The 25,290-nt window shown below is 42.3% G+C and overlaps 1 protein-coding gene across 13 annotated transcripts in view; it reads left to right on the forward strand.

Moving 5' to 3' along the window:
- The window catches only part of cacna1bb (calcium channel, voltage-dependent, N type, alpha 1B subunit, b), a 103,426-nt gene that overhangs the window by 20,117 nt on the left and 58,019 nt on the right, over nucleotides 1-25,290 (forward strand). For all 13 annotated transcript variants that reach the window (XR_014124830.1, XM_035526982.2, XM_081718944.1 and 10 more), the window contains exons 3-5: nucleotides 16,858-16,949; nucleotides 17,111-17,263; nucleotides 19,198-19,385. Coding sequence is in view for 12 of the 13 variants with exons in the window: in XM_035526982.2 (XP_035382875.2) it covers nucleotides 16,858-16,949; nucleotides 17,111-17,263; nucleotides 19,198-19,385 (433 nt within the window). In the remaining variant the exon portion in view is untranslated. The remainder of the gene's footprint in view (nucleotides 1-16,857; nucleotides 16,950-17,110; nucleotides 17,264-19,197; nucleotides 19,386-25,290) is intronic.

The raw sequence follows: 25,290 nt of genomic DNA on the forward strand, positions 1-25,290 counted from the left end.
CAAGAGCAGAAAGATCTGAGCATCAGGGTTCTGCAACTTAGATCTGGACTGCCTCAAGCTACCAGTGCAGGTGGAGAAATGCTACTTCTGGGGAAGGGATTTATTTATGGTCATCTGGAATCATCTCACATTCAAACAGTGTAGCGAGGGGGAACTGACCAATTCACAGTCTCTATAACAAAATGATTAGCTTGTGCCAGAACAGGTCCTCATGATACACTGTCAGTCTTGGCATGAAAAAAAAAGTATTTTTGCAAGAGACTTATTACTTTGTTCATCGAGCACTGCATACATCCTGGTTGCTTCCTCTCTTTCTTCACTAGACAGATTTTGAAACATGACATGGGGTAGTCAGTTGCTAGGGTAGTCGGCTAAACCACAAACCTCAGTGCAGTTAGAAGTGACTAACAAGGATGCATCTCCATCTGGCTTCTTGCTCTGCTCACCGCTTTCAACCTTCTTTAGGGTCCTCAATATGGCAGAGCTGCTATATACCTGCTTTACACCTGTCCCTACCACATTCAGAGTATTTGCCTGTGGTCTCACATTCTTTTGTAACACATGTGGTGGACCCAACATTATATCAGATAGTTTTCTTTAAGGAACAACTTGCATTCCTCAGTACCTTTTTTTCCTGAAACATATGCACATTTTCAAAGTGTTGGGTTTTCTATTAATGGAGCATTGTTTTGTATTTCTTCCATCTTTTTCTCTTTTGTATTGTTTTGGTTGATCTGAGTACTTGAAGGAATGTCAGCTTTGTAAGCTCGTATTAGACATGCTATTTCTGAAATGTTCATCTAATTTGGGTGATTGGCTAGGTGAGAGAGGGAAAAGAAGAAACCTTAGTCATTTCTGATCTTTGCATGCTGTCAAACAAATCTGGAGAAAACAAAAAAGGTGGGAATACTAAGTTATTGTCCTCTTTGTACCTTGAGCCCAAGTCAGCCCATTTTTTTGTATACCTAAAGGGTGTCTTTTCAATATTGGATTACTGTGAAAGGCCAGGGAGCAACCCCTCCTCTTCTAGTTCATGTAGAATGTACCCTAGTAGTGAAGCTTTACATTGTCTTTGTTATTGAGATTTGGAAAATTCTGAAGTTTTCTGAGAAGAGCAATTCAACCACCTGTGGTGCTCCATATGTTTTCTGAAGCTTTTGCCAAACCATTCTAAGAACTCCTTCTGGACTGAGTACAAGAACTGAGTGAATTCTCCTTGCCTGTTCTGAAAACTCCTTACATAGCCATGTAGTCATCAGATCCAGTTCCACTCTAGCAGACAGACTGAACTCTTTGGTATCATTCAAAAAGGATACTTCCTATGACCAGTGATTATCTTGTTGATTGTCAAATTTTCAGAGACTAGACCTACCATCTCTTTATGGTAGTATACATGCACATGATTCTGATCCGCATATATTTTCTTTATTCCTCTGCAACTTTAATGTGATTGCTATTTTTGTCTGTTAATTTTCATATCATGACACACTATAGTTTCATACTTTGGTATTGTATCTCTCAGTTTTAAAATGAATCTCTTGGATCATCTTTATATTGCAGCTCTATAAAGTATCCCTGTAAATGTTGCTGAACTCACTGGTATGCTCTTTTGGGCTTAGTGGCAGTTTCAGAGGCTCCTCTGTGGCTCTTCACAGAGGTCTTCATGTTCAATCAGTACCGCTTGCTCATATTCCACACCTAAAGCTGGTGTGGCAACAGCAACCTTCTAAATATGCAGCCTAGCCTCCAGTTAGGCTTTCTGTCATATCAGCTTCTTGTTCAGGGAGTACTGCTCGGGCATGGACTGCTTCAGCCCTTGTACCGGCATTGAATGTGGCAGAGCTTGGTGTGGCAGACCTTTTAATTGACTTGAAAGAGTGTGAGATCTGAGACATGGTATCTGCCATCTGCAGTCTGATGATGAGCACTCTACCTAGGCTGTGTGTTTGTGTCTCTTTGCTGCAGTGAGTGCCAACTGGGCAAAGCACAGGTCCTGCCAAACCACAGACTCGTTGCCAGCCGTAAACTCATTTGATCTATTCTCCTTCACCTTCCTGTGTGTGTATGTAAGTTTCTGAACGCTGCTCCCTTGCTGCTCTCTGCTTGGATCCTCGGCCTGGGTTATCCTTTTTTTTCTCTATTTTCTTTATTTTCATTTTTCAAGTCATTTTTCACACTACAGTGTCTTGAGAAATGACAGTTTTACAGTAAATTTACAAAGAATTCAGATGAACTACAAAGCCATAAGTGGCTGTTTTTCCTTTGTGATCGTCATATTTCTAGAATTAGTCCTACAGATGCAGAAGATTACAGATACTAAAGAAACGGGTGAGAAAATGGCTCAGAACGCATGTGCTGTCAAAATTATTACAGTTATTCTACAGAAAATGACAGTGCTGGAAATTACTTTTCAGAGTTTGTTGTCTGAGCTTAAGAGCTGAAATTCCTGTGCTACGCGAGGGACTATCAGATTGTGGGTGTGCTGGTAGGAGAACGCTGACCAGCGGCTCAGTGGAGCAGCAGACACGCAGACACACAGAGAAGGGCCGGCGGATGCATGAACTGAGTCGCTGTCGGGAGTACAGATGACTGGTTGGAGCCAAACCCAAATGCAGTGCTACGTACAGCTCTGCAGCCATGTCCTCCACCCCTGCTAAGATCAGCTCCTTCATCTACTGCTGATGCTAATGCTAAAGCTAGCACGTGAGCCACTGCAAGGCCTCCGTGTCGATCCTTGCAAAGGCAGTGAAAGAAACACTGGGAGAACCACGGGTCCACTGGGCCTAAACCTGTGGACAAAGCAGACGCTCTGGCAATGGCGTGGAATATCAGAAACTCATAGTTTGCTGTGAGCCAAGCATCACAGTCTCTGATTTAAATGAAAAGCCGCCAGCAATACTGGCTGACTACACCACGGAGAAGCGAGTTATTATGCGTGTCTGCAAGAGTGACATGCAAAAGAAGGAGACTGTTACTAAAAAGGGACTTTAATAACCTCTTCAGCACAGCTTAACGTTCAAACATTTTATCAGTGGTCCTCTGCTTGCATGGAGAACAAACATATTCTCAAGGCTACTTGGTTTAAACACTTGGCTACACAAACACTATAGGTCAAACAGCCTGAACTTATTGACCTGTTTTTATGGAAGCAAGAATTTTTTAGGCGAGATGGACTGCACACAAACAAGAGAGGTGCCAAAACTCTGACAGAAAACTTAATTTTCTCAGTGTGCAATTTATCCACCCCCATTAGTGGTGATACATTGGCACAAACACCCCAGGACTCCCTTGCATCAGCGGATTTTATCCCTCCAGAGCAACATCATCTTCCCTCTGTTGTGGGTGCCATGATGGAACTGCAGACCTTGAATGAAAGCCACGATGATGACCAAGCTTATCAGCTTACAGGGACACCTCATCCCTGTGAAGACTCTGCATCTCCAGTCTCCCATCACAGCATCTGAACCTCCTAGCAACAGTGGAGAATCTAGTATTGGCTGGGATGAGGCTGTCACTTTTCCTGTTAGCCAGCCCTCAGGCACAGTGTAAAATCAGTTCTTCCTCTACCCCATCTGTTGCTTCATCTCCACTTTCATCCTCCAAACCTTCCCTTGTGGAGTGTCAAACCCAGTCAACAATTCCATTTATGGCATTTGGCATACACTCTATTCTAGCCAGTACAGTAGGTTACAGTAGGTTCAAGATACCATTGAACTACAATGCTGTTGAAATACAGGGATCAATTCTGATGGCTTGAATCCGGTATAAGCTCTATCTCAGACAACAGTAAGTGCAATAACAGACAATACCCTACAATAATTAGAGTTTCAGTTACTCGACATAGGTGCAAGATCAGTGGCCATCTAGCAACAAATAGATGGATCTTCAGTCTTGGTTTTAAGATGGCAAAGGACTCTGCAGTCTAGAGAGCCAGAGGACATTCATTCCATTTTCTGGGAGAGTCAAGATCCTCCACCACCTGTAGTTCAAAAAGAGAGACACGTTCCTCACCCACAAGAATAACAGCTGCCCTCTCTACTCCATCACCAACAGAAGCCCCATCATGCACTGTACTGAAAGATGACACTCCATTCTCAAATAGTGTGCCACATTGATATTTTTGAGGACCCTGCTTCTACAGTAATGTCAGCAGTACATGTTTTCAAAAGAAGCTTGGTCCCAGTATGTCTGTAATCTCTCCCGTTCCAGTGCTTATCAGAAACAGAAAAAACAGTGAGTACATGTCAGATACTGTAAATATGTCCAACCTGCAGTATGTAAGAGCCATAGATTTTGGAGCAAAGCACACATTACTACGTTAGCTCTTCTCAATATTAGATCACTCGCAAACCAATCTCATTTGATTAAAGATTATACTATAGCCCATGGGCTTGATTTTATGCTTTTAACTGAAACATAGTTAAATGAATGCAGTCCCACAACCATATTAATTGAGACTGCACCGCCAAACTTGAATTTTATAAATGTCTCTCGTGTCAACAGGAAAGGTGGAGATACAGCGGCTCTATTTAATGTGTCCTTCCAATGCAAGCAGTTATCATTTGGTGACTTTATATCCTTTGAGTATCTTGGTGCAGTTATGAAAGGGATGGCAAGAATATTACTAGTAACGGCTCTCAGCATGAGGCTGGGAGCACACACTGTTGTGATCACTCTCTGGATTTAGTTATCATATCAGGGTCTCTTAAGGATGTAGCTTTGTCAGATCATTACTCTGTGTTCTATGTGGACCTCACTAGAACGTAAGACTTGATGCATCAGTTTTTAAGAAGGGGTTTATAAATGACAGCATAGTTACACTTTAACATGAACAAAATGTGCACATCACTGTACAAACTGTGCACATTTATCGGGTCTGTTGATGCTCTGCTGGGCAGCTTCAACTCAAATATTGTTAGTGTTACTGATGAGATTTCTACAGTTACAGCTAAAACCATGTCACACCAACAAAAAGCACCATGGAGAAATGCTACCGTAGTTCAAATTCAAAAGGGAGAATGCAAGAAGGCTGAACGCAGGTGGCAAAAGACAACTGATTCACAAAGAAATCTTCAAAGATAGGCTGCATTATTACAAAGCAATAATCGCAAGGCAATGCTTTTTCTCTAGCATTGTCAACAATAATTCACAAGGGTTGACAAATTAACACATTTGTAAACACACATGGCCCCTGAATTAGTATCAACTGAGTAATGTAATGAGTTTGCATCTTTTTTTAGCACTAAAATTCTCAGTATCAGACAAGCCATTAGTAGCCTGCAACCCATCCTTCACCATATAAAGCTATCATGAAAATTGCCCCAGTTTAGCTATAAAAAATACAATTTTAATGCATACATACTCGATACAGTGAGTAAGCTTAAATCATCTACTTAACAGCCTTGATGCCATACTGATTAGCTTCTTAACGAATGCGTTTCACTCTATAGCAGCCAACATACTGAGTAAACACCTCACTCTTAATGGACATTTTTCCTAACTCACCAAAAACTGGAGTGGTGAAACCTCTATTAAAAAATAGAAATCTGGAAGCAACTCTTTTAAATGATTACAGACCCATTTCAACTCTACTGTTCATTGGGACACGGCTCATGTAATGTGTTAGGTTGGGTGGTGTCTGCGGTTCCCCCCCCCAAAAATTGAAATGAATCTTATGGCATTGGCTCCAATTAAGGTAACATCTTCCCAGACACTGTATTTAAATGAGTATCACTTTTACTATTGCACAATCTCAGTGCAGCTTTTGATACCACAGATCATAACATTCTCATAGATAGATTTGAGAAGTGGGTTGGACTCCCAGGAACAGTCCTAAAATGGTGAAAATTGTACCTACAAGTCAGAAATTACTTTGTCGAAATAGAAAATAATGTTTCTGAAGGAGTGCTGTCTCCCAGGGATCGAATCTTGGGTTGCTCTTATTTAACTCATCTCACCACAGGTATGCTGCCGACACTCACATTTACATAGCCCTCTCCTCAGGCTCTCCCCTTGGATCTCTGTGTAAGTGCCTGAACACATCGCTCACTGGATGGGCCAGAACCTTCTGCAATTGAATAAAGGTAAAACAACGATTATTATATTTGGCAACAGCAATGAGAGGTGCAGACTAGCTGTGTTTTTGGACTTGAAAAACCTAAAGTCTAAAGAGCTAGCTCTTAACCTTGGCGTACTAATAGAATCCAACCTCAGTTTTAGCAATCACATCAAATCAGTTACTAAATCAGCATATTATCACCTTAAGAATATCAACAAGGTCAGAGATTTCTGGACTAAACCAGACCTGGAGAAACTCATACATGCATTTGTCTCTAGCAGGGTTGATTACTATAATGGCCTCCTAAGGAGACTCCCAAAAAACGCAATTAAATAGCTCCAGTTGATTCAACATGCAGTTGCTAGAGTTCTCACTAGAAGCAAAAGAACAGAACACAGCAGCCCCATTTTTAAGTCCTTAAACTGGCTACCATTATACTACAGGGTTGACTTTAAGGCATTATTACTGGTCTGTAAATCGCTTAATGGTGTAAGACCACCATATCTATCTGATATGCTGCAGCATTATGAGCCAGGCAGAATCCTCAGATCATTAGGCACTAGTCAGTTAGTCCTGCCTAAGATAAAAACTAAGCACTGAGAGGCAGTGTTCATCTATTATGCTGTTTTTAAATGGAACCTGTTGTCAGAGGACTTTAGGAATGCCCTGAAACTAGATGCTTTTAGATCCAAACTAAAAACATCCTTATTTTGCCAGGCTTTTGGCTCATTTGATGAAAAAATGGAATAGATCTAATCGACAGTGAATTTTCATCTGGCACTTCTTTTGTGCTTAAAAGAGAGCAAACTTGTGGAATATTTCTAGATTCCAGTTAATTCCACAATTGTCGCATTTGCTCAAAATCATTAAAGGAATATAATTGGTGTAAATCTGTTGGTGTATTCAAATGTTGCCTCTGTTAAGGTATACTGTAATTGGAACCACATTTTTCAAAGCTTTACAACCACTATATACCTTTAATTGCTAAGACGTGGCACACTGCCACTGCCACGGGAGGCACTTATCCTGGATGAGTTGTTTCCTACACCTGCCCTGTCGGACCTGTTGGTGCCTCCGCGGGCTTGTTGGGTCACACCTCCCGCCATCCGCAGCTGGATTTGGTGGCACGTCCATCAGTGCCCAAACAACCATTTCACCCCTCATCTGGGGTTATAGCCCTTGGTCATCATGATGATGAAACAATCCATCCATCTCGAAGAATAATTATCTTCATTACATCCCAATATGTATTCACCTCATAAACAGAGGAAGGACCTCTGACCCGATCAATGTTCTATTGATCCAAAATGCAGCCGAGGATGGGGGGGGGGTTGTTGGGAGCGAGGTTGCATCTCACCCGGGATTTACTTTTTGTTTTTTTTTTTCTTTTGGCTCTCTGAAATGGAAATGGGTTAAGAAAAAGTAGGTTTTAACCTTAATTAAATTGGGGGAAAAACTCACAGATGAGAAGAATGATTGATTGTGCTTGATTCTACGCACGCCTCTTGCTGTCTGTCGGTTACTGAAGGAAAAGGTATGCTCATGCGTTAGCCCTTTATTTTCCCTCTTTCATTTATTTGCCTCACAAAAAGCTCACCGCCACCATGTTCAGAATCATTCATTCACAGGCACATGATTTGGAGCGTCTCAGAGATGAAGGCAAGGCTGTGGGCTATAGTCCCAGTGTACACATTTGCTTGAATATATTAATCCTATAAAGGAATGTCTATTGTGAACAAAATGGCCTCCACGTGATGGTAGCCGTTCTGTCCGAGAGCATCTAGTATCTCCCTCTCATCGCTGACTGGGATCAGTAACATGAGGTTACTGGTGGAGTGGTCCAGGCCTGACAGGGCGATGCTTTGTTCTGTCAGAATATATTTCAGTACTACAAGTTAATTAAAGGGATGGAAAGTGAAAGGGAGTTGGCTTCTTCCCTGCAGAAAAAATCTCTTTGTGTGTGTGTGTGTGTGTGTGTGTGTGTGGTGCATATGCATATATGTGTGCATGCATGTGTGCGTGCCCGTGTGTGTGTGTGTGTGTGTGTGCGTGTGTGTGTGGGACAGAGAGTGTGAGTAATGTGTATGTGTGTGCAGATTGCCAGATTGAGTGAGTCATGTGTCTAGCCTTCATGTTTGTTGTGGAGCATGCCACAGGAAATGAAATGCAGCCTTTATCTGAACCTTCTGACATCCACCCCCCCCCCCCCCCCCCAACCCCGGACATTTCCGTATAAAAACTGAGACTGCTCCAAGCGAAGGAGCCAGCCTATGTGGACGGCTCCCTCCCATTTGGGAAAGGAAGCATTACACTGAAGTGTACAATGTGTTAGAACTACTGTATATCCAGCACAAAAGTGTATTCACAGAATACACAGACTCTGGGGTGTCACATTTCTCGCACATGCATATTTGGTGCATTCAGTGACCAAAGGCACTGTGGCTATGGAGTATATATACTTATGTACTTACAGACTATACATATGAACAATTTATGAATATTCTTTGTATTTGTCTTCTTATATTCCCCCTCTCTCATTATTTAATTTGTACATTGATTAAAAGCTGGTGTGCTGATGGCCAAACATATCATTCTATGTCTGTTCTTGGAATCATGGCTCCTCAGGTTTTGACTGGGGGTGTTGTGTGAATGGCTCTAAACAAGGGTCCCAGCTGCTTGGCGGGATGTATAATGAGGTTTAGCTGTCTTTGTTGACAGAGTGCCTATTTAGTAACTCATCGTTCTCCAAGCGTCTCCTCAGACTCAGAGCTGAGGGTTTGCTCTGCAGCTGTGGTTTTGTCTTTGTGCTCCACACAAGACTCAGTTCAACAGTTTTATATGTGCAGCTCAGAGCACTGGATCATCACTGTTTACCTAATTTCCTCATTCTTCGACCAAATCAGGTTTTAAAGCATCTTTAGTTCAGTCATTTCTAAGTAATGACAAAACAAAGTGGTCAATGAATGATATTTAAATAATTGTTAATGTAGCAGTGGTAGTTTGTGGTAATCAAAGGTTATTTTAAATTATTGTGTTAACTAAGAAGCTGTATTAAAAATACAATACTAAGCAAATACTAGGAAAAAAACTGTGGACTTGACGAGCAGAGTTCAGACATCACAACAAAGAAACACTCAAGCTTGGCTTAAATAGTGGCTTAAGTACAGAGAAAAGAAGCGGCAGGTGCTCAGAATTCAGGAGGAGGTAGTGACGGAAAATTCACACACATACATATACATACATACATACATACATACACACACACACACACACACACACACACTGCAGATCAAAATTAGAGAACAAACAATTTCCTAAATGTCAAGGTCACTGCGTAATGAATTTATCCTAACAGGAGTAAAAGAGCACTATTTTAAGATTATTTCATGAGTTGTATATATTTTAAGGCACAGTATAAAAAACGTAACTGAGATAATTAAAAAGGAACACTGATCAAATTTAGAGAACACTTTCAGATACCTGCAAGTTATTGGTGTTAATCTGGCACCTGGTGCTGATTTCCTTAATTATTTGACAAACCCTATTTAACTGGCCGCCTAACTTTCCAGTTTTCACTGACTTTGCAAGATGGTGACCGCTCCAAAGTGACTGAAGCCGTCCGGCAGCAGGTTGTCCAGATGAAGGCCATAGCAAGAGAAGTTGGTCGTTCCGAGTCTGGGATTTCTAGAATATTGCATCTTTACAACATCACAAACTCATTCAAGTCCGTGAAGATGGCTGGTCGCCCACAAAAGACAAATGCAAGAGAGGACAGGATGATGTCGAGAATCTCCATGGGTAATCAGTTCAACACTGCAGCTGGAATTGCTCGCCAGTTCAGCACTGAACAGTGTAAGGATCTGTCTCTTCATACAGTGTCTCGACGTTTAAGCGCATTTGGACTGAAAGCCCACTTTGCAGTGACCAAACCTCTCATTAGCAGAAAGAATCAAAACACCAACGTGGCAGAGTGCAAGTGTGTATCAGAACCTTCTTCAACAACACGTGGTTCCTTCCTTGCGTTCATCATTCAGTAAGCCAGCAATTTTCATGCAGGACAATGCCCCCTGTCACGCAGCAAAACGGGTAAAGCAGATCCTTGAAACTGAAGACATTGAAACAGTGAAATGGCCAGCCCAGAGTCCTGATCTAAACCCAACAGAAAACCTCTGGTAAATCCTTGGTGACAAAGTTATGGCCAAGAAACCCAAAACAGTCACCGAACTGTGGAAGAGACTACAAGAAGAGTGAACCAAAATCACACCAGAGCAGCGTGAGAGACTAGTGATGTCCTGTGGCCGCAGATGTGCTGAAGTCATTCAAAGCAACAGCCTGTACACTTACTACTGATTGGTGACTGTTGTAACCTTCAAAAAATTTAGTTTTTAGTAATTTTTCTCTGTGCTGCAGCCATTGCTGTTCGCTAATTTTGATCATTGTGTTTTCTGCAATATAAAGGTTTTATGTTGAAATACCTTGGTTATTTTGTTCTAGTGGCATGGTATACCCCTAACAAAAAATAGTTCAAATGTTGATTACAAATGAAGATTACATTATTTCTGAAAAAAGTAGTGTTCATAAATTGTTCCCTAATTTCTGCTGTGTGTGTGTGTGTGTGTGTGTATATATGTAAATATGTATGTATGTATGTATATATATATATATATATATATATATATATATATATATATATATATATATATATATATATATATTCTCTACCAGACTGCAGAAATTATAATGATGTGCATTGCAGGCTATCACACAGCTGTTACTATGACCTTCCATTGCAGCCCATAGCAGTGGATCGCACTCAAGATCAGTCATTCTGGGTACTATGGTACACTCTTCAGTGACCACCTTCTCTTTGGAGGAATACAGAGTGAAAAGAAGATGGGTAATAGAAAGATTTTCTGAGTCATACTCTTTTGGTGCAGAGAGAGATATTTGGAGAGGAATAAAAGCAAGTGTTCGCTTCCTTTAGACACAAATACCTCACTTTATCCTCTATCTACAGTGCCGGCGTTCTTACAGAAATCTCTTCAGAGCGAGCAATAGTTGCTCCAGATTTTGTGTGTGTGTACTCGGGGTTTGTGCAGTTTCAAAGATCTTAAACCTGAGTGTGGTTCTGAGAAAACCACAGTGTATTGTGTTATTGAGTATAGTGTGCAGGCCTTGAAACATACCATGCTCCCCAGCTAAAAAGGCAGTCTCTCTGTGGTCTGATGATAAACCGCTCACTCAAAGTAAATCCTAAAATTCTTCATTTGTAAAGACAGTGCTAGAGACAGCATATAATCTACATTTATCATTTTCAATGGCTGTGGTTACTGGCATATAAATATACCACATTTCATATTTCACTGCCATAGCACTGCTGTATAGCAAGATTCACTAATCTAAGCCTTGTGTCAGTTCCAAACCCAAGATGACATTTTGTTTTATTTATTTTTTTGTACAATCTCTGATTCAGCACTGTGTGTACGTTCATGTGAATTTGCATGTGTATATGTAGCATGTGTGCATATGTATGTGTGTGTCTCAGTGGTAAAGCAGCACAGGATTGTGCTAAACAGTGGGTTAGCGCTTTGCCTCCGACACGCTCTGCAAATGGTTTTAATTTGCTCTCTGTGTTTGCAGCCTGTCTGAGCACTGGGGCCTGTAATAAGGTGATGATGGCCCAGTGCGTCCCCCAGGGCACTACTGCCACTGCAAAGCTCCTCCATAAGCGGCCGGCCAGGTGCCGACAGGCTAGAAGTCGCCATGGTAGCACAGGTCCACTTTGACCTCTGGTCCTAATGAAAGGTCAGCTTGTGTATATATGTGTCAGACATCAGATACTGTACATTAACAAAGCCCAGACCAAAATAAGTGAATGAAACAGGGTTCAGACAAGCCATGAATTTGACTCTTTAACTGGTTTACTTGACTGAGAAACTTGACCCAAAGTGGATTAGACCTCTGTGTGTGTGTGTATATGTGTGTGTGTGTGTGTGTGTGTGTGTGTGTGTGTGTGTGTGTGTATGTCTGTGACTCTCTGTGTGTATCTGTGTCTTGGCAGTCCAGCAACACCCCCCCCCCCCTAATTTATAAGGGTGGATTGATTGAGGAAATGGTACTAGGAGGGACATTCATTGCTGTAAAGAGGAAGAGGCCTAGCCTGGCATGGCCTAGCTAATCCTCCACATCAGGTTTGTTCCACTACTGGAGGCTATCTGTGATCTTTCTTCACTGTTGTGAGGCGCAACTGATGTGACACTCCATTGGGATAAAACTTGTGTCATGGTTCAAATTTTTTTTTTATGTGGTTATGCACTGTGATATTACGTAAGACCAGCCAAGGACACCTTAAAGACCAGCTGGCAATTCTGACTGATTTGGAGTTCTGGAAGAAAGACGAATACAGCATTTTCATAGGCTGCCGTTTTAACTGAGGAAAGTGACTGCACACATGAGATTTGGGCTCTGCTCATGAACAAGTCTTCTGCCTGTCACTCCACAGATGTTTAGAAGGCAGCATGTTTTCTGGAGCTCTCTCCTGCTTCAACCACCTTGCACGTCACAGCAACTCTAAAGCTCACACTGCTTCACCACACAGAGGAGCATGGTCAGTAAAGAATACGTCACTCCTCTGAAGAGAACCTATTGATGAATGTTGGTTGATCCTGGTTGCACATTTCACTTTGTTCTTAAAATAAGGAGACAGGGTGTTTTTCAATGTGAGCCTGCTTCGTCACTGCAATGTGACAGTATGAATGTACATTTGCGATATAATTCACATTGAAATTATAGATAGATTTTTTTTCCCCCTTTACTGTCATATTACACACATGCATCATCATATTTCACACACTATCAAACTCTCACACACTCTCCTATGCAATCTCTGTCATAGTCTCTCACACATGCTACCAAACGTTCCTGCATACACTGTCATAGTTTCTTCCTCACACACCATCAAGGTTGACAGGTGGATGGGTGTGGTGTGTGTGTGTGTGAATAGCATTTGTGTGTTATTTCTACATAGACTGTAGTGATTGCTGTCATACAGGTTTGTTCGTGTGGGTGTGCACGCTATATGACACTAATGGCTAGTGGCAGGCAGGATGACTTCATTAGCCTGGGCATCGTTGTAGGCTCCAACTGCCTACCTGCCCCCTCCTGCCTGGTTGGGTCATATGTCCGCGCGGTTCCTACACAGTGCGGAGCTCCACTCCTCAATATACCCAGGAGCACAGCAGCTCAGCAGTACTGCCTAAAGTCCAAGCAGAGCCGTTAGGCTGTCGGGCAAAATGGAGAGGCCAGATTCATGCTCCCACTGAGCTCCAGCTCACAAACTGCTGCTAATATCTACTGGACACGCTCGGAGAAGGCCCTGTTTCTCCCCATTACAGCGCCAAACTATGACTGGGAAGCCCGGAGAAGCCGATACCATTTCCATGCAGGGGAAATGGCTGAGGGGTGAAGAGAGTCAGCTTGGCTTCTGCTCATCCGTGCTTCCTTCCCCGTGACTTCAGGAACAGTCCCTTGCTGTGTGAAGTACTATATACTGTCACGTGAGCATTTAGTTATTTTAGTTAGATTGCTTTTAAAGTAATTTATCTTCAAAAGCAGTAATTCATGCTGTTGCACAATATTAAAATGATTGTTGCTGTAGTGAAAACAAAGCCTGTGTGTGATAATTTGTGGGTGCTTTAAGAGGTGATGAGTCTGATGCTCTAACTTTGGGTCTGCTGTAGGGTCTAGTACCATGAAGGAGGCAGGGTTTGTCACCTATGTATTGAATGCGAATAGGGGCCCATTAGTTGCATCATAGAGCTGCGTGCAGCTTTCTGTAGCTGATCTGAGGCTAGATGCTAGGTGCTAGGTGCTGGGTGCTGGGTGCTGGGTGCTAGGTGCTGGGTGCCAGGTGTTGGGTGCTGGGTGCTAGGTGCTAGGTGCTGGGTGCTGGGTGCTGGGTGCTGGGTGCTAGGTGCTGGGTGCTAGGTGCTGGGTGCTGGGTGCTAGGTGCTGGGTGCTGGGTGCTAGGTGCTAGGTGCTGGGTGCTGGGTGCTAGGTGCTAGGTGCTAGGTGCTGGGTGCTGGGTGCTAGGTGCTAGCACTGTGTGGCTGCGGGGACAACACCCCCCTTCGCTGACAGCTCCATCTTTTACTAAGATGTGTGAAAACCTCAATTCCAGCCCAGTGCAGCTGGGTGCAACAGTAATTACCTAACAGTACAGCTTACTGTGTGCTGCAACATCCCCCCACCCCCAATATCTCACTCTCTCTCTCTGTCTCTCTGTTTTCATCCCCCTCTCTCTCATTTTTCCTTCCGCATTGTGTTGAAGGACAGAAGTAATGGCACAGTATCCAGCTGAGAATAATGAGCTCGGGGTTTTGGAAATGAGCAAAATGAATTAACATTTGCTGTAATATTCCTGCGACTTATTGAATGACATTCCTACAAGCACTGGAAGTCGCAGTGTCACTTGCCGCTTGTGACTTGGCAGCGGTTCATTTACTGGAGTGGCACTGCGGTCACGAGCCCTTAAGCACAGCACAGGAAGAAATCATCGGCCGTCAGCCTCCCTCCTGGTCAAGCTGTGTTCCATCTCTCCACATCTGACTGCCAGAAAATAAAGCCACGGCTTCTCTAACATGACTGCCAACATAGATGTCTCCCACTCGGTGAAATACTATTATTGACACTTGCTGTCACTTCTGACTGTCTCAATTTGTTGTGGACCTTTGAAAGGTAATTTCTCCATCTTTGCACCTTGCCACACTATAACGAGTCTCCCTGAAACACTGAGCTGAGACATTGATGGCAAGTGTGCAGTTTGCATATAATCGTAGGCCAGGATTCACTGAGAAACAGCTGGTCTTGAATCTGGAGGTCGGTCTTATTTTTCATTACATTCATTGTGATTTGTCATGACTACATCCAGCTATAAAGCAGTGAGCAAGATGTCTTCTCATCTGTGTGTGTGTGTGTGTAGGTGTGTGGGTGGGTAGGTGTGTGAGGGAGGGTGGATGTGGGTGTGCACACCAGCGTGAGTGAGCGTGTGTATGTATCTGTGTGTAGCGTGTGTTTGAGCGATGGCAGATATCGTTCCTGTCCATATTTCCTGTGCCCGAGAACACTGCCCTCCTACGAAGATGTATGGTGCTGTCGATAAGGGGTTATTAAAAACCACTCTGCTCTCCCCCTCTGGCTGCATTTGCAATCATGAAGCTGGCTCTTTGCTGTTGCGTCCCTCTCCAAGGTCCTGTTATTAGAACAACACGATAAAGCTTGGGAGATTCTGCTCGATAGAAACAATGAACTGGACACGAGGATCTTAATGAATATTAGTTTTAACTTGGCAGCAGTTGGCCCTGGGTTTTGGCAATCACCTTAATCCTTTTTTTTTTTTTTTTTAGTTGAAATACTATACAACCTTGCCTGTTTTCTCATGAGCAGGCCCTAACTTCTGCAAATTAATTTGCCAGATCTTCCCCAAAACACCACATTGCAAACGTGCATTCGCCATTTTTCACCAGTAGAGGGCCGTTCTGAAGATTTCAGCACAGGAGAAAGTGCCCTCCTGTCCTCGCCTCACCTCGCCTCGCCTCGCCTCGCCTTTCCTATATTGTGGGAATATTCACACGTGCACATTTCCAATATGCTGGATGCTTATTTAAGGCCATCTGTGATTCCTCTTCCGATCACCCCCACCTTCTTTCTCCTTGGCCACATTCCCTGCTCCACCTGTGTGTCCACCTCTCTCTTTCCTCACCTGTTCTTCTCTCCACCCTTGCTGTCTTCCTCATTTGCCAGCCACGCTCCGTGCTTCATCTGTCCGTGTTCCTCACCTCTTCTCTCTGGATCCTTGCTCTCTGCACCACACCTTTCTCCCTCTTTCTGTTTGGTTCACTTTTCTGTGCTCTGTCTCATGTTCAAACCCACAGAGGGCTTGGTGTGCTTGGTGAGCAGAATTTGCTGCAGCTCCTTCAGTGAACACAACAGTCTGTTGGCTGGCACTGGGACTGTCTTCCAGCTTCCTCTTTCTTTATTATTATTATTATTATTATTATTATTATTAGCTGCAGTCTTCTTTCTCTGTTTTCCTCTCTTGACTCTCTCTCTCTAAGGAGGGGAGCTTCTCTTGCTGGCCTCTATCCTTCATTACCTTTGCTTTATACTTCCTTTCTTGGTCTCCTTTCAGTTATTTGCCATCTGAGTGTAATCGTAGCCTGGATCAGATGTTAGGTAATTGAGGAGAGAAGATCTTCAGGCGTGTAATGCAACTTCTACAGTATAATCTCCCCAAAGCCAAGTATTTGATTTGCTGCTTTGCCTCAGGAATATGATGTAGGAATGAAGAATGCTGCCTTCAGGAGAGCACACACTGCTGGCTCCAATACAGTGGTCCTGAGGGTAATTCCTTACAACCAGGCTCATGTGCAGAATGCCACCAACTGTGTCTCCCTGGCAACATCTCATCACTGTCATTCTAGCACTAGCTTTATGATGGGGTTAGATATGATTATGCTAATTTTCCAGCACACACATGCACACAGACACAAATTCCTACTGGTCTTTTGCTGCAGATACTGAGCTCTGAGTCATGATATGAAACAATGGGTGATAGCACTCAGCGTGTTGGGCACTGCAGGGTCCATATGTCTGCCATGATTCAGATGATGGTCTGATGCTTCATATCTTTTAGGTCTGTTGCTGTGTGAAATAACGTTGCTGTGCTCAATTGTAATAAATGTGCAAGCTGACATTAATATGCTCAGTATGTAATAAATGGTTGTGGGTGTGTCTTGTAGGATTTTGGCCACCGTGGGTTCAGACTTTGACCTGAGGACCCTTCGGGCTGTGCGAGTGTTGAGGCCCCTTAAACTGGTGTCAGGAATCCCCAGTGAGTGAAAGCACAGGAACTAGACATGCTTTTATGCAGATCACAAAGTAAATAAACTGCTAACTATGTGCACATGTGTTTGTATGCATGCATTTGGGCGTGTGTTTTGTACGCGTGTGTGTGTGTGTGTGTGTTTGTGTGTGTGTGTGTGTGTGTGTTAGGCCTGCAGGTGGTCCTGAAGTCTATCATGAAGGCCATGGTTCCCCTTCTGCAGATCGGCCTTCTCCTCTTCTTCGCTATTGTTATGTTTGCCATTATCGGGGTGGAGTTCTACATGGGCAAGTTTCACACCACCTGCTTCAAAAAGGACACAGGTCAGCCTGATCTTCCAGCTTGCTCCTAACACAACTGACTAGCACCCAAAGGCCAGTAATGGCAAGCATTTGAGGGTTCCCACCACTGGTCTTTCATCTTTCCTGAACATTTGGGAGATGAAAGAGATGTCATCTTAGCATGCCAGATGTGTTTATACCTGCCCGTTAACCATCCCGATCTCCACAGTCCCAGATTCTGTCTCCTCATAGTCTGAAGGGGGAGAATTGCCACTGAATTTAACATGTGATCATTCTGGAAATTTTACTTCCTGATCCCAGTCGCCTGGCAGATGAAATCTGCCACCTATAACTATCTCAAAACTAAAACACCAACCTGCAAAATGCAAATAAGCTCATTTGTAGAAGCTCATTTAGTTGAGTAATATTAAACAGTCTAAAAGCTTATTAACTTTCAAAATGTATTTTATCAGGGGAAATAAATGATCATTAGCCTGTAGTAATTACACATATTAATATTCTTATTTTTTCCCCAGCATTCGAAGACTATTAATCCCACACACATTTTAACACATTTTTTTTTTTGCTAAAGGCAAAACTATAAACCTTTTAGGCCTGCATAGATTTTGGAGTTTATTAATCACCCAATTGATTGAATATAGCTTTTCAATATTATTTTTTATATAACTTACATTGTTAATAGCATAAAAACCAAGGGCTGTTGGCAGAGCCAGTCTGGCCTTTCCGTGTGTCATCAGGTTCACTGTTTAATGTTTTTCTCTAGTGTTACTATCATAATCTCCTAAACCTTACAGTGTAGCCTGTAAACAGGAAAGGATTTTTAGTAAGTGGAGTGATTTTTGTTATCATAGTGTGTTGATCAAATCTGGGCAGCTGTACTAGACTAAAAAGCCAGCTGTTCCCACGCACAAGCCCAGTGCATTTGGTATGGAGAATAGCCACGGAGGCTGTCCTTCTGCTGGGGATTTCACTCTATGCTTACTGACATTTACCCACAATCCCCTGCAGTTTCACTTACAGGCATAGCTGAGGACTTGCTGAAGAGTGAGCGAGATGACAAGTCTCTCTCTCTCCCTCTCTCTCTCCCTCTTCTCTCTCTCGCTCTCTCTCTCTCTCTCTCCCTCTTCTCTCTCTCTCTCTCTCTCGCTCTCTCTCTCTCTCTCTCTCGCTCTCTCTCTCTCTCTCTCCCTCTTCTCTCTCTCTCTCTCTCTCTCTCTCTCTCTCTCTCCCTCTCTCTCTCTCTCCCTCTTCTCTCTCTCTCTCTCTCTCTCTCTCTCTCTCTCTCTCTCTCTCTCTCTCTCTCCCTCTTCTCTCTCTCTCTCCATCTCTCAGGCTTTCTCTTCACCACTCTCTTCCTGTCTCTCTTTTGCAGCCTGTTTCTCTCTCTACTGTCTCTCACTCTCTTAAGGATAAAATGATTGTAGATGTTCAGCAGTGTGTAAATGTTGTAGTCTGAAGTAATTCAGAAGGAACAGTAGAAGGTTCATATGAGTTAATCATTAAACTGCTACATATGACATAATATGCCTCATGATTCGTTTTAAAACAGAGCACAAACATGGTGGATACCTAAGTCCAGATTTTTGTGTTTGTTTAAAATGTCTTCCTTTGGCTTTGTCCTTATTGAGCTAACCCCTGGAACGTTTTAAGCCTTTTTCTCTGTATTTTGTTACATTGTGTGGTTGCACAGTACTGTTAGGAAAAATATTGGAAAAATTTGTTTGCCAACTGGAACCCTTATGTGCATATGCGTTCATGTGTGTGCTTGTATATGTGTATATCTTATGGGGACTGTGACCAATGACCGTACTCAATGCTACACGTTTAATGAGTAGGTGTGTCTGTGTATATGTGAGGTGTTACTGTCTGTGTGTGTGTGTATATGTATTTCTAAACAGTTTGTCTGTGTTTAGTATATATTTATTTTGTACTCCTCCATGTGTGTCTTTATGTAGACGAGCAGGCAGCCGATTACCCGTGTGGCATGGAGGCTCCCTCTAGGCTGTGTCCTGATGGCACAGAATGCAAAGGGTATTGGAAAGGACCGAACTTTGGTATCACGAACTTTGACAACATCCTGTTTGCCATTCTCACTGTCTTCCAATGCATCACCATGGAAGGATGGACTGATATCCTATACAGTGTGAGTAGCCTTCAACCTTGACATAACACATGCACCAATAATGAGTCATTTGAGCAGGCACCGAGTTATATTTATGCTTCCACTGCATACACACTATTTTTACAGATTGGGCTTTAATCTCCAAGGCTTTAGTCTGTCTACTACACCACAGCTCTTGTGTTTGTTGGTTCTGCTTGTCTGGTTCCTAAAAGCTGGTCAGGGACTGATTGTCTCCACTAGCAATAAGATTTATATCCTCTGCATGTACCTGTAAATTCTGAATTTGTATGAGGGATAGTGTTGGATAATATTTTGTGTATGTGGATACTTTAAAACATTTGAATCTAAAAAGTGAATCCATGATTGTTCAAGATGAAAAGTCAGTATAATGGGCCAGATTATGGTCATTTAACCTGTAATCAAAACTGTAAGCATGGATTTAAAATAATGTCCACAGCAGTGTCAGTTCTGGGCACAGTTACTGTTATGCTGCCCCCGTATCACTCCTTCCCGAAAAGAACTGTAGTGTTGGCCACTGTTACAGAGTGTTCGGAGTGATCCCACTCCCAGCAGTCTTTGTGCTGCGAAGCCTTTAAGAAAGCAGACCGTGAGCGACGGGAGTCCAGTGCGGCGAGGACGTGTCGGCAGGCTGGCATTGTTTCACCTGGCCCCCGCTAGCGGCCTGCTAAGATCTGAAACGCGTTGCTGTGCCAGGGCGTGGTGGGGGAGCAGCATATGCCACTCTCCTCCATCCCCACTGCACAGGCCTGTAGAAAGAAAAAGAGCAAATGCAGCCTGCATCCTGCTTCCAGCTGCACACCCTGCTTCCCTCGTCTCCTGCTTGCTTCTTCTCTCTCTCTGTGTCTTCCCCTGCCCTCCCTGAGTGCTCTCAATAAATAGGGCAGACAGACTTCACACAGGCTGATGGAACTTGAGAACAGGCTCTCAGACTCTGATTTGTGTTCTTTTTTCTAAGCATAGACAAGTGGCTTCAGAATATTCAGCACCTCTTTTAACACTGTACAGACCCTTTCCAAACGTGTTATTTAGCATTTGGCAGCGGAGCACAGATATTTTTAACTTCTACTCTATGTCTGTAGTCGGTCCTCTTGCTTGATCATACTAGATGTTTCATTACTGGTGGGGCTCATGTCATTCCGAATTGCAAAGCTTTAGATGGATAACATGTATAATAAACATATTGTGAAAAAAACTGCATAATAATGATGAAATGTAGCAGGGTTTTTTTCATTTCATGACAAATAAATGGGCTTTAATGGGAAACAACACTACAGCACTGTTTTATTTAAATGTATTGGAAGTATTACTTAGAAATTAGAAGTAATTCTCTTTAAGTAACATAATCAGTTCTACAGAAGGCAGGCCCTTTTATTCATGCTTTTTATAACTGGAGAATTACTGGTGTATGCAGGCCAGTGGGAAGCATAAAACTAAATATTACATTAGTGCCAATTTGCAGTTACTGACACTGTAAGGTAAAGCAACCCTTCTAGCAGCAAAGTCTCAACATTATTAATAAGTGCTTCACTCATTTATAACACCAGCCATAATTTAAGAACAGTCCTCAAAATATAGGCCTGTCTCACAAAGAAGCTGCAAGCAGCATAGCCGTAAGACATTCTCCAACACACACAAGTCATTTTCCATTACTTACACACAAGATCTGGTCAGAGGATGATTATTCTGATAATTCACAGTTCATGTCCACCCACCCCTGATGAAATGGTCAGGGAGGGGTTTATGCTGTGCGTCTAATCAGGAAACAGCCATCTCATAGGCTTAGCCTGGTTCCTGAGCGCATCAGCTGGAGGATGCTGAAGGGGTTCACAGCAAGGTTTAACATGGCCAATGCCTAAAAGGCATGATGTATGACACTTGGTCATCAAATAAATACATTACTGTGGGAGGTTAACAGACAGGCAATCTATTTACTATTTACTATACTATTGCATACTGTATCCAAATATGCTGTGTTTAGGTGTTGTATAATATGACTGGCTATGGAAAAGCTCTTGTATTGTGGCTTGGTTGATGGTGCTTTCGATTTGGCCGATCGACAGTGAATTTTTCGTATGCTTGAAAGTTTTTATTTTGAATGAGAAATGCATACTAAACCACCTGGAATATGAAAAGTAAAGGGGAACTATTCAGTTCTATAATACAGTGATCATCATCTGGACTATGATGCACATGTAATGTTTTAAATGGCCTTCTTTCAAAAGTGGACTTATTGCACCAGTTCTGGTTACATGAACAGTAAACCTCATTTTTTGAAAAGTGAAGTCTTTTAATTACAAACTAACAGAGTGTAAGCTACTGTACACTGAGCTTTCTAAGTCTCCACTGATTCCCACTGGTACGGTTCAGAAGTCTTCAGGCTACTTACAGATAAGCTGTTTTCCAGACTGCCATGTGCAGTTGCGTTCCTGTTTGGGCCTGCTTCCCGTCAGAAGTGCCATCCATCTGTTTGATGTGGTGATTGGGAATCCGAGCTCTCAAACATGTGCTAAGGCTGCTTCTGATGTCTGTGTGGTCCAGTGCACTGCTTTTCCTACTTTTCAGTTAAGATCCATATAGAGTCTTTATGATCACATTGGTGCTCCTTTTTAAATCTTTCTTGGTGCTTTCTGAATGCTATTGTTTAATGAGGTTTGATTAGTGTTTGTTTAACATTTGTTTAAGTATTGGCTGATCTAAATTTAAATGTTTGTTGTTCAAAAAAAAAAACTTGTAAGAGCATTGTGTGAAGATCCTAGTGTGAGCATGATTAATGAATCAGCTCACTATTATGTGATTAGTGTGAGACAACTTGCCTTTTCTGCTGTAAACTGTGTCTGATAGTGACTAGGACTGGATAGTGATCCTAGCATACTTTTTAACCTTGGGTACTCAAATTAGGAAGTGCATTGTACCAAACGTACTTGATCAATGCCTCAGCCTTATCCTTTTAACATCATGTGTACTCTTTACCAAGCTCGAGCGTCTTGAACAACCTTCTCTAACATTTGGATGAATGGTTGTGAAGTAGGGATAATAACTTAATGAAATGAGAATGATGGACTGAATCCAATCTCTATATTACATGCTAGGCTAGACTGCTGGGACTGATAGCTATCTTTATAGTAATGCAGTGTTAAGTGGATGGAATGAAACGGCCCCTTTAGATGGGAAATGTAGTAATGAATCTGAGGTCGTATATCTAGCAGCATAAAGTATACAGCAACTTCATACTAAAGAGATTAAGATTTCACTACTATATATTTCAGTTTGCTGAAAAACCAGATGCCACAGCACCTGTTATTGCTCTGATGGTCCATGATGTGCTTTTAAGTTTTACCTACCAGGAATGTAGCCCTCAGAAAGCAAAGCATGGGCTCAGAAGCACTTGACAGGATCTGCCCATATGTTTCAAAAGTTTATAGAAGGATCAAGGACCGAGGAGGAACATGGTGCAGGTCTCCCACATGACCAGCTGAGCTCCCGCCTGTCAGACGTCAGGGTGGTAGCCTTTGCTAATGACATGGTGGTCCTTGTTTCACGCTTGTTGATTTTATTATGTTTTTGCTGTAGTAGATTAATAGATTTCTGCCCAATTACCACTGCTGTTTCATGCACTGTTACAGAAGTCTGATGAGCTCTGCTAGAAATATAGACTTTAAATGGTGAGAGGTTATTACAGTCTAGTGTATACTGCGCAATAAGATAAATGCAAGAGAATACTAAGATAAATGTGGTATATATATATATATATATATATATATATATATATATATATATATATATATATATATATATATATTATCAAAATGTCTGAGCTACGCAAAACAGAGCATGCATGCAAGAAATTGCACTAAGCATATATTTCTCTTCAGTCATGCACTAGGTATACGCAAACACTCTCTAGTAAGCAGTGTCTCTTATTATGGCATTGAGTGGCTTGACTGAATAAGTCCCTTGGATTTTAGGGGATTGTGGAAAATACTGTGGCGCGTTTGGAGAGCCGAGACCAGTGTATGGCCACTAAGTAAAGCCAGGGTGTGTATACAGTTGAGATCTTACATAGACTGAAATAGCTGATTGTGTGTCCTTGTGGGTGAGCCAGTGTATAGGTCAGCCCCACAGCCTCCCTACAACAGGCTGAGTCACAGGGTCCTCTGTGCGCCTTGACCCTGTCACTGGGCCATCCTGTGCTGCCACAGCCATCTCCAAGCTCATTAAACACAGTTAAAAATAGTGTGTTGGGGGCTGGACTGAGAGAAAGTGTATTTGCACTCAAGTAGTAGTGAATCATCTTTCCAATTTTATTGTCTTGTCGTCTCTCTCGCTCTCTCTCTCTCTCTCTCTCTCACACACACACACACGTTAACACTCTCTGTCTGTCTCTGTCCGCCCTCCTTCTTTGTGGATGTAGCTAATTAGAATGGTTGTGAAAAGGAGTGCTGAAGAAATCATGTGGGCCTTAGCCCTGTGGGGCTGGCTTCAGAAACAAAGCACTTGTCTTTTTTATTGCAAAAGTTGCAGCTGAGGTGAAAGACAGGATGTTCACTGGAGTTTTATAAGACCTTGAATATGGCCATAGTCTTTCTCTGCTTTCGAAGTGTACATAGAACTAAACTACATTGGCTCACTGCTGTAGAGTAGTCTAGTGTAGTCTGTTGAATTGTACTGTATTGTATGCAGACAGGTTAGTAAGACGCTGCGAAACAGGACACATGAGATCAAAGCTGGTAAGAGAAGATGGCTGCAATTTGTTCATTAGTATAAAAGCATTGTGTTGCACATATTCATAAAATCTAAAAAATATATATATTTATTTATATATTTTTTATATTTTTGTGTGTGTGTATATATATATATATATATATATATATATATATATATATATATATATATATATATAAATATAAAATACATACATATATATATATATATAGCTCTTAAAAAAATAACTCTTTCATCTTTGGCATTTTAAACCGTAATTGCTTCAGAGGCTTTAGATACATTATAGATCATATCCCTTTGTAGTTTTAATCTTATGTTTCTTTTGGCTTTAATATTGTTGCTCCATTCCCTGGGCACGGTAGTATCATGTGACGACCCCTCACCAGCAGCCTCTGACAGGGGAGACTGACGTCCACGTGACCTTTGTTTATGTTGTGCTTTTCTGTTTCACATGTATGTTTTGGTTGTAGGCCACGCCTCTCAGAGGTGGTGCCTGTTGAGCCTCATTTGCTGCATCATCTGTCTTGTTGTCACTTTATAAGGCCTTTGTTTTACTTTGTGTTAATTATCAGTCAGTAATGTTATGTTGACCTGTTTCTGCATGCTTTTGTTCTGTTTCGTTCCGTTAAACTCTTCGCTTGGAGACACGCGTTCGTTTCCTTCCTATTTGAACGTTCTTCGCCCTGACAAATTAATCTGTAATCTGATTAATCTGATGAATGTCACCTGCTTTTTTAAAACTTTTTAAAACTACCTTTTCAGATGAATCCCCAGTGTATGATATGAAGCTCTACTTTCTCTGAGTCACTTCCTTTTCTGGGGCCAGAGCTACCTGCATGTGTTCTGCTTGCACTGCCGTGGATGATTGACAGCTGTTTACAAAGTACCTCTACACATTGTTAACATGATTCAATCAAGTCGGGCTCGTGTGGGATGACTCAGCGGAACCTGAGCTTCCTGGCACAGCACGGCGGCACCTTTTGTCTCGTGATGGAGATCATTAGGTCGGTGCTTTCGGGCTCTCTTCATGTGGAGGCTGTTGTGCCTGTCAATCACTGAAGACGGGACAGCTTTATTTGCCCTGAATGCCAACGAAGGGGACCGTCGACACTTTCCTACCGCCTCACTTGTTTGGAGTCTACCCTTCGTGCAATGAAATCTTTCTGGTGATTTCTGCTGGGGA

The sequence above is a fragment of the Electrophorus electricus genome, chromosome 8 (assembly GCF_041902795.1).
Source record: "Electrophorus electricus isolate QZ-2024a chromosome 8, ASM4190279v1, whole genome shotgun sequence".
In the NCBI taxonomy this organism is placed as follows: domain Eukaryota; kingdom Metazoa; phylum Chordata; class Actinopteri; order Gymnotiformes; family Gymnotidae; genus Electrophorus; species Electrophorus electricus.